General features: G+C 40.9%; 1 protein-coding gene across 4 annotated transcripts in view; it reads right to left on the reverse strand.

Annotated features, from left to right (window-relative positions):
• The window catches only part of LOC139578360 (AP-3 complex subunit delta-1-like), a 51930-nt gene extending 42258 nt beyond the window's left edge, over nt 1–9672 (reverse strand). For all 4 annotated transcript variants that reach the window (XM_071405836.1, XM_071405838.1, XM_071405837.1 and 1 more), the window contains exons 1-7: nt 9388–9672; nt 3677–3772; nt 3330–3410; nt 3161–3241; nt 1706–1813; nt 1480–1609; nt 1121–1260 (exon numbers count right to left, since the gene is read on the reverse strand). In XM_071405836.1, coding sequence (XP_071261937.1) covers nt 1121–1260; nt 1480–1609; nt 1706–1813; nt 3161–3241; nt 3330–3410; nt 3677–3772; nt 9388–9483 — 732 coding nt within the window. In that variant the 5' untranslated portion in view covers nt 9484–9672. The remainder of the gene's footprint in view (nt 1–1120; nt 1261–1479; nt 1610–1705; nt 1814–3160; nt 3242–3329; nt 3411–3676; nt 3773–9387) is intronic.
• Between the last annotated feature and the right edge of the window lie 124 nt (nt 9673–9796).

The raw sequence follows: 9796 nt of genomic DNA on the forward strand, positions 1-9796 counted from the left end.
CCTGGCCAAGATAAAGCAAAGCAGTTCAACACATACAACAACAGAGTTACACATGGAATAAACAAACATACAGTCAATAATACAGCAGAAAAAGTCAATATACATTATGTGCAAATGAGGTGAGATATTTATTGCCTATTTAAGGCAATAAATAGGCCATGGTGGCGAGGTAATTACGATATAGCAATTAAACACTGGAGTGATAGATGTGCAGAAGATGAATGTGCAAGTAGAGGTACTGGGGTGCAAAGGAGCAAAATAAATAAATAAATACAGTATGGGGATGAGGTAGTTGGATGGGCTATTTACAGATGGGCTATGTACAGGTGCAGTGATCTGTGAGCTGCTCTGACAGCTGGTGCTTGAAGTTAGTGAGGGAGATATGAGTCTCCAGCTAATGAACTTCACAGAGTAGTGAAAGTGCAAGGTGATGAGTTTGATGCTCCTTTCCAATTTAATATCGAGGGTCTTATTCTGGTGACATTATGATCGATCCCTGGCTGCCGCTAGACAAATAATCTTGCTCTTATCCATAATAATCTCATAATGTAGGCTAGCCTACCCACACTGTATCTGTGAGCTGTTGGTTAGAGTGCTTGTGCCAAGACACAAGTAGGCACATTAACTATTTAATGCAATAGTTTGTGATAAAACTATCGGTAGAGTTGAAAATGCAATGGAAACACATTGAACTTTCGACTTTTATTCGGTACATGTACACTTCTATATCATCACGCATAGCTTTCTTTCCACAAAAAGTATGTTTGGTGGAAACACACCACTGGTGGGAAAATGTGCATATTCTATTCATTTATTTGTAATTACGATCTTGTCTCATCGCTGAAACTTCCCAACGGGCTCCGGAGAGGTGAAGGTCGAGTCATGCGTCCTTCGAAACATTACCAGCCAAACCGCGCTTCTTAACACCCGCCCGGTTAACCCGGAAGCCAGCCGCACCAATTTGTCGGAGGAAACACCGTTCGACTGACAACCGAAGTCAGCCTATGTGCATATTTTTTAGGCTGATTTAAAAAATGCCCACATGACAATATATCACCAATAGGATGGAAACCTAGCTACTGACACAGTGATTTCCACAGCTCCCTTCCTGTTCACTCACCAGCTTGATGATCTTGATGAGGACCCAGTTGTTGGTGGAGGTCGTCATGAGCTTGAAGAAAAGCGGGGCCAGAGAAAGGTAGTTCTTAGGGTTCCTCCTGGCCAGCTCACAGATGACATTAACAGCCGCTGACTGGACCCCTGCAGGAAAGAGACATCACACAGATGAGATCAACAACATCCATGCTGAAGGAATCATTAGGACACGAATTAGATAAAATACATCCAAAATACTTTAAAAATAGCTTCCATCCAGTTAAGACAATTTCCTTAGTTACGGCATACTTTAGGATTCAAGGTGATAAAAATGTGTCTGGCCCCAACCAACAGAGTAGGCAGGTAGGTACTAGTCTCTCTCACCAGGGTCAGGGTCTTCCAGTTTCTCCTTCATCCTGGGGAAAGCTGGGCGCAGAGACTCGGGGTACTTCAGGAACACCTTGTACATGATCAGGACTGCCTTCTTCCTGATATAAGGCTTTGTGTGGGACATCTGCAGCACAGACCGAGAGAGAGAGAGAGGTCAGAGAAGCATGAAACCAGACAAAAATGTGCAGCAAGAACTCTTGAGCTGGAGAATGTAACTCACCAGAGTCATGATGTCATTGGCCAGGTCCCGAGCCAGGTCAGGGGTCACGAAGCAGGAGAGGCCAGTGAGAGCCACACCGGTGTCGTACTGGTTAGGACTGCTCAGATCCTGAAAGAAAAAAATGGATGTGAAAGAGAGGTAGAGAAAGTGAAAGAGGGGAAAAAAAGGAAGGGAGGACATACACTACATGACCAAAAGTATGTAACATTTCATTCCAAAATCATGGACATTAATATGGAGTTGGTCCCTCCTTTGCTGCTATAACAGCTTCCACTCTTCTGGGAAGGCTTTCCACTAGATGTTGGAACATTGCTGCAGGGACTTGCTTCCATTCAGCCACAAGAGCATTAGTGAGGACTTGCTTCCATTCAGCCACAAGAGCATTAGTGAGGTTAGGCGATTAGTCCTGGCTCGCAGTCCACGTTCCAATTCATCCCAAAGGTGTTCGATGGGGTTGAAGTCAGGGCTCTGTGCAGGCCAGTCAAGTTCTTCCACACCAATCTTGACAAACCATTTCTGTATGGACCTCGCTTTGTGCACAGGGGCATTGTCATACTGAAACAGGAAAGGGCTTGCCCCAAACTTACCACAAAGTTAGAAGCACAGAATCGTCTAGAATGTCATTGTATGCTGTAGCGTTAAGATTTCCCTTCACTGGAACTAAGGGGCCTAGCCCGAACCATGAAAAACAGCCCCAGACCATTATTCCTCATCCACCAAACTTTACAGTTGGCACTATGCATTGGGGCAGGTAGCGTTCTCCTGGCATCCGCCAAACCCAGATTCGTCCGTCGAACTGCCAGATAATGAAGCGTGATTCATCACTCCGGAGAAAGTGTGTCCACCGCTCCAGAGTCCAATGCAGATGATTTTTAGCTTTACACCGCTCCAACCGACGCTTGGCATTGCGCATGGTGATCTTAGGCTTGTGTGCGTCTACTCAGCCATGGAAGCCCATTTTATTTCCTGACGAATAGTTCTTGTGCTGACGTTGCTTCCAGAGGCAGTTTGGGAAGTCAGTAGTGAGTGTTGCAGATGATTTTTACGCGTTACAGCACTCAGCGGCACCGTTCTGTGAGCTTGTGTCGCCTAGCACTTCGTGGCTGAGCCGTTGTTGCTCCTAGATGTTTCCACTTCACAATAACAGCACTTACAGTTGACCGGGGCAGCTCTAGCAGGGCAGAAATTTGACGAACTGACTTGTTGGAAAGGTGACATCCTATGACGGTGCCATGCTGAAAGTCACTGAACTCTTCAGTAAAGTCATTCTACTGCCAATGTTTGTCTATGGAGATTGCATGGCTGTGTTCTAGATTTTATACACCAACGGGTGTGGCTGAAATAGCTGAATCCACTCATTTTGTATATATAGTGTAGCCGGTATCAGAGATGGTCTTTAATACATCATAGACAGGTAGGCCAAAGGTGCAAGATTTTAAAAAAAGCATCACTGACCTTTCGGATCTGATTGGTTGTCAGCATGATTACATCAGTGCTCTCATGAAAGCACTGGGAGGCGGCCAGGTAACCAATTCTCTGAAGAGAGGAAGCACCATATTTAACCTCAAAAACTCTCGAATATCCCAATTTGTTTTAAATATACCACACATACAGATTATCTTGCCTTGTATGTGAATTTGGAGGAGCTCATGACTTCCACGATGTTGAATGCAGCCCAGCTGACGTCATAGCCCAGCATCTGCAACTGTTAACGCACAAGGGGAGAGACAGAGGGAGTCAGAGCACTGGATATCCACTACATTGTCCCTGTGGACAGTGAGAGCTCACAGGCTAAATGCATTCTCAAATAGCTTTTACTGAGTATGGGCAGTATTCAAAGTAGCTGTTATCTAGCAAAACATAATGCATAGCAGGCCTAGGATATAGCTGAATTGTTTTTGGTTGTGCATCTCTGTGTTGTTGTTCACAGTGAGGGCAGTTTCAGTGAGGGGTGCTGATCTGTGATCTTACGTAGGTGAGCTTGCAAACGGCATTGGACTTGACAGCAATGTTGTCCTGCTTGAGCTCCTGCTTGATCTCGTCGATGCAGGTGGAGATGTATTTAGCCTGAGCGGAGACACAGAAACCAGACAGGACATCAGACTGAATGACAACCTCCACATGATACTCACGGATTACTTTTCACCACTGGTTTACCTGTGAACCAGCTAAAATACAGGCTAAGGTGAGGAGTCTTACAGCAATTGAAATGTCATTAATTTTACACATAAGGTAATTAACCCAAGCTTCTGATCAGATATGTTTTAGGCTTGTGAGGGTTTTCAGTCTATGATTGAATGGGTGTGCCAAGCTTGTAGCGTTATACCCAAGAAGACTTGAGGCTGTAATCACTGCCAAAGGTGCTTCAACAAAGTACTGAGTAAAGGGTCTGAATACTTATGTAAAATGTGATCGTTCAGTTTTTTTATTTGTAATAAAATTAGCAAAAGTCTATAAACCTGTTTTTCTTTTAGCATTATGGGGTATTGTGTATAGATTGAGGGATTTAAAAAAATGTGTTATCCATTTTAAAATAAGTCTAACGTAACAAAATGTGGAAAAAGGGAAGTGGTCTGAATGCTTTCCAAATGCACTGTACAAGCTCCTGCGTGGCGCAGCGGTCTAAGGCACTGCATCTCAGTGCTAGAGGCGTCACTACTAGAGATCGACCGATTATGATTTTTCAACGCCAATACCGATACCGATTATTGGAGGACCAAAAAAAGCAGATACCGATTAATCGGACAATTGTTTTATTTTATTTGTAATAATGACAATTACAACAATACTGAATGAACACTTATTTTAACTTAATACATCAATAAAATCAATTTAGCCTCAAATAAATAATGAAACATGTTCAATTTGGTTTAAATAATGCAAAAACAAAGTGTTGGAGAAGAAAGTAAAAGTGCAATATGTACCATGTAAAAAAGCTAACGTTTAAGTTCCTTGCTCAGAACATGAGAACATATAAAAGCTGGTGGTTCCTTTTAACATGAGTCTTCAATATTCCCAGGTAAGAAGTTAAGTTGTAGTTATTATAGGAATTATAGGACTATTTCTGTCTATACCATTTGTATTTCATATACCTTTGACTATTGGATGTTCTTATAGGCACTTTAGTATTGCCAGTGTAACATTATAGCTTCCGTCCCTCTCCTCGCTTCTTACCTGGGAATATTGAAGACTCATGTTAAAAGGAACCACCAGCTTTCATATGTTCTCATGTTCTGAGCAAGGAACTTAAACGTTAGCTTTTTTACATGGCACATATTGCACTTTTACTTTCTTCTCCAACACTTTGTTTTTGCATTATTTAAACCAAATTGAACATGTTTCATTATTTATTTGAGGCTAAATTGATTTTATTGATGTATTATATTAAGGTAAAAGAAAAGTGTTAATTCAGTATTGTTGTAATTGGTATTACAAATTACATTTTTTTTTTTTTTTTTTTTTTTTTTTTAAATCGGCCGATTAATCGGTATCGGCTTTTTTTGGTCCTCCAATAATCGGTATCGGCGTTGAAAAATCATAATTGGTTGACCTCTACTAGACATTTCAATTAAATTAATTCCCCAATCAAATACCTTCATCGATACCACAAAAACACGACATCTTTTTACACCAATCTGGCAACCCTCATAAAACCCGACACAGCACCAGTATCCCAAAGTATTAAGCAAAAACAAGCATATAAAACAGCATTGGCATTAATAAATAAAAATAATAATACATAAAGCTACTATTATATTATACTAATTTCAGTGACAACCTTGGTTGATTAAAAATATTGGGTTGTTAACACATTTGTTATGAATGAAGTCGCACAGAAATGTGTGTATTATCACACGAATTAAACCACACAAACAAACAAAATCTGCTGATTTACTTTTTGTACATATTTGCACAAATTGAGTGTGAGATTATGAAACAAAATGGCAGAAATACTTTGAAAACAGCTACTGCAGCATTTATTTTACAATAAATATGATCCTACTTGACTATTTTTAATCACAAATGCCAGTGAAATTTTCGCACTGTGGATCTCTGACCACCTGCCAACGTGGGTGGTGAAATAGACACGCCAATGTCAAAATATACCCACATTTGGCAGGTGTAAAATTTAGGCCCTGATTCAGATCCAATTGAAAAATTTGTAACAGTTGTTCTAGAGCCAAGACCTACATTTCTACAGCACAACAGGTTCTAAAGGAGGTATAGGGAGACAGTGGAGAGACCTTCTCAGACACTATTTTTAATCAGGGGACATGAATAGGCAAATAAAATACCTGCCATACTTGTTAGTGTTACATATTGTCTTCTAAAATCTGGGATTTAATGTCAATTGCATTCAGTGTGCCTTCACACCTTCCTAGATCTGCTTGCCTTCAAAACGAGGGACCGACAGAATAGATGGATCGGTGTTATTTCCCTCAGCATATATGCGTAAAGTAAATAGAGTGTCCATGAGAAACCTTGGGCAGGCCAGGAGAGAACACCCAATTAATATTTTAGTGAGTTGTCCACTGTTGGCTGGGTAACCACCTTATCTAGGTATGTAGGGTTGGGTTACACAAAGGGGAATACATTAGGACCCGAATCAAAAGATCATGGCTTAGTAGAGTGGTGAAATAGAGTCAAAGCTATTATGCTTTGTATGTCTGTCTAAGCAATGGACAAAATCATGACAAAGCATGAACTTTCTTTTGCCAGATAACTGCCAGGGCATATTAGCACTCAGTGGCCACCACAACTCTGCTGAAACCAGAAGCAGTGACCAATCAAGGTGTGTATAAAAATAACCCAAGATAGACAACTTGAAATGTTAGAACAGGTAAGCTCTAGATATCACACCTAGGCCTAAATTTCATTCCCAAGTCAACATTTCTTAGTAGGCCTGGTCATGCTCACTCTGCTGCTTAAGAGCATTCAGCTATAAAATACTCCCTATGTCCTAGCTACTGACTGGCATCATTTTATTGAATGGTGGCAATATACTCAGCATAACAGCATAATGGTCTCTGCTAAGTGACATAATTTCTTAAACCTAAGGAATTCATTCTGGAGTAACTTCTTCCTCCAAACCTCATCCTAACAACAGTGCACTCTATTGGACTACAAGGTAAAACGCTGTCGACCCACTCTGTGATGATCTAGCCTAATTAGCCAAACACCTTCACTGACATCATTCTGAAAACACTGGGGCAACACCCATGAAGACAGGAGCACTTCTACCTACCATAAAAGCTGTCAGTACGTCACAGGGAACTGTATACAGTTGAAGTCGGAAGTTTACATACATGGGAAAATCAAGAGAAATCACAGAAAAAAGACCTCCACAAGTCTGGTTCATCCTTGGGAGCAATTTCCAAACGCCTGAAGGTACCACATCCATCTGTACAAACAATAGTACACAAGTATAAACACCATGGGACCGCTCAGAAAGGAGACGTGTTCTGTCTCCTAGAGATGAACGTACTTTGGTACGAAAAGTGCAAATCAATCCCAGAACAACAGCAAAGGACCTTGTGAAGATGCTGGAGGAAACAGGTACAAAAGTATCTATATCCACAGTAAAACGAGTCCTATATTGGCATAACCTGAAAGGCCGCTCAGCAAGGAAGAAGCCACTGCTCCATAACCGCCATAAAAAAGCCAGACTACGGTTTGCAACTGCACATGGGGACAAAGATCGGACTTTTTGGAGAAATGTCCTCTGGTCTGATGAAACAAATATAGAACTGTTTGGCCATAATGACCATCGTTATGTTTGGAGGAAAAAGGGGAAGGCTTGCAAACCGAAGAACACCATCCCAACTATGAAGCACGGGGGTGGCAGCATCATGTTGTGGGGGTGCTTTGCTGCAGGAGGGACTGCTGCACTTCACAAAATAGATGGCATCATGACGAAGGAAAATTGTGGATATATTGAAGCAACATCAAGACATCAGTCAGGAAGTTCAAGCTTGGTTGCAAATGGGTCTTCCAAATGAACAATGACCCCAAGCATACTTCCAAAGTTGTGGCAAAATGGCTTAAGGACAACAAAGTCAAGGTATTGGAGTGGCCATCACAAAGCCCTGACCTAAATCCTATTGAACATTTGTGGGCAGAACTGAAAAAGTGTGTGCGAGCAAGGAGGCCTACAAACCTGACTCAGTTACACCAGCTTTGTCAGGAGGAATGGGCCAAAATTCACCCAATTTATTGTGGGAAGCTTGTGGAAGGCTACCCGAAACATTTGACCCAAAACATTGACCCAAGTTAAACAATTTAAAGGCAATGCTACCAAATACTAATTGAGTGTATGTAAACTTCTGACCCACTGGGAATGTGATGAAAGAAATAAAAGCTGAAATAAAATCATTCTCTCTGCTATTATTCTGACATTTCACATTCTTAAAATAAAGTGGTGATCCTAACTGACCTAAGACAAGGAATTTTTACTAGGATTAATTGTCAGGAATTGTGAACAACTGAGTTTAAATTTAACTGGCTAAGGTGTATGTAAACTTCCGACTTCAACTGTATCAACCGTTATTTTGTCTGTGCCCGTTAAGGAAATATTTGTGTAAACCTTTTCTTGTATGAATATTCAAGTTTTCCAAACCACATTGAATATCTTCTGACGTTGCTGTTCAGTATACATAACTAGTATAATCTACAACCACCATATTACTAAAGCATGATTATGACATTAGTGTGTGAATTTATATAAGCCCATCATCGGGTGATCTGTCTGACTTCTTGAATATCAGTTCACTTTATCTATACCTGTACAAATAACATTTATTTAAATTGGAGAAAGTGTGGTAGCTTACGGGTAAATTAAATGGGAACGTTTTTCAGTCTAGGCTGTCAGAGGTGTGTGGAAGAAGCATCCTTTCGTCCACCTATGCAACGTCACTGACTGACGCTGTAGAGGCCTACAAAATAAAATCGCCTTCTAGATCTTGTTTGCATGTCTCTGTTATTTGTATTAATGCAATAGAAGGCCATTATACGCAAAAGTAACTTTTTTACTACTGCCCGTTAGCAAATAAATGAAGAGAATATAGTGCTGAACAAGACAGATGTGTTATCATTCCGCGCATCATCACCAGCTGAGGTGTATAAGCTTGGCTAGTTAGTTTCCTAGCTGTCACTTGCTAGCTAGTTAACTAAAGTTTGAATGGTTGTACGGCACATTATCGGTCAAGGTGATCACCTGAAACCACCTGCCACGAGGAGTAACAAGGTAGCGTTTCACCACCAGTAAGAAGTAGACTCGTGCAAGACCGGCCAACCCGATTCGAAGGGGCGATGAAACCTAACGTTACCGTTATCAAACTAATGTTAGTTAGCTAGTCATATGACGATTATTATTGAGTAATGACAGTTAACGAGTTGACTAATTGGACATCTAGTTGTTATTCGTGAATTTACAACTCAGTCTTGGTTAACTTGTTATATAACGTTACATATTTTCATTGTAATTTATCTGCATATGTGGATAGCAGCTAGCTAGGAATAGCATATTACAGCTGTGCAGAAAGCTAACGTTGGAAAGGCCATCAAATAGTATAGTAGGTGATCTGGCTAACGTTAGCTATTTTGCAATGAGATGTGTTACACGAATGTTTACTTACTGACAGTGTGAAATCAGACAATAACGAAAACACAGTTAATCGTTTTACCTCATCTTCCTTGTGATTCCTAATGCCACGTACTAAATCTTGAAGGTTTTTATCGAACATCCGATCGATGCTCCCTTTAACAATCTTCAACGCCATGGCTGTTGGCTAACTTTTGTCGCTTCTGTCCTCGGGGACAAAATAGACGTCTTTTGGGTGCGAACCGGTCCGCAAGACAGTCTCTCATCCACCCGGGTATTGTCTTTCCGTGATTCGTAACTGTTTATTAATCCCAGCCAGAGAAGGCGAGGCCAGATGGGGCGTCCTGTACTCCACTGACAAAATGGCGTCTAAAGTCAGCTGACTGGTTGTATTCATGTGGAATTCTCATTATGGAAATCAATTAAATGAAAGATATACGTCTAGTACGCAGTTTAATGTGAATGGATGATAATTATTTTCCAGTCATATT

This window comes from Salvelinus alpinus, chromosome 6 (genome assembly GCF_045679555.1).
Source record: "Salvelinus alpinus chromosome 6, SLU_Salpinus.1, whole genome shotgun sequence".
In the NCBI taxonomy this organism is placed as follows: domain Eukaryota; kingdom Metazoa; phylum Chordata; class Actinopteri; order Salmoniformes; family Salmonidae; genus Salvelinus; species Salvelinus alpinus.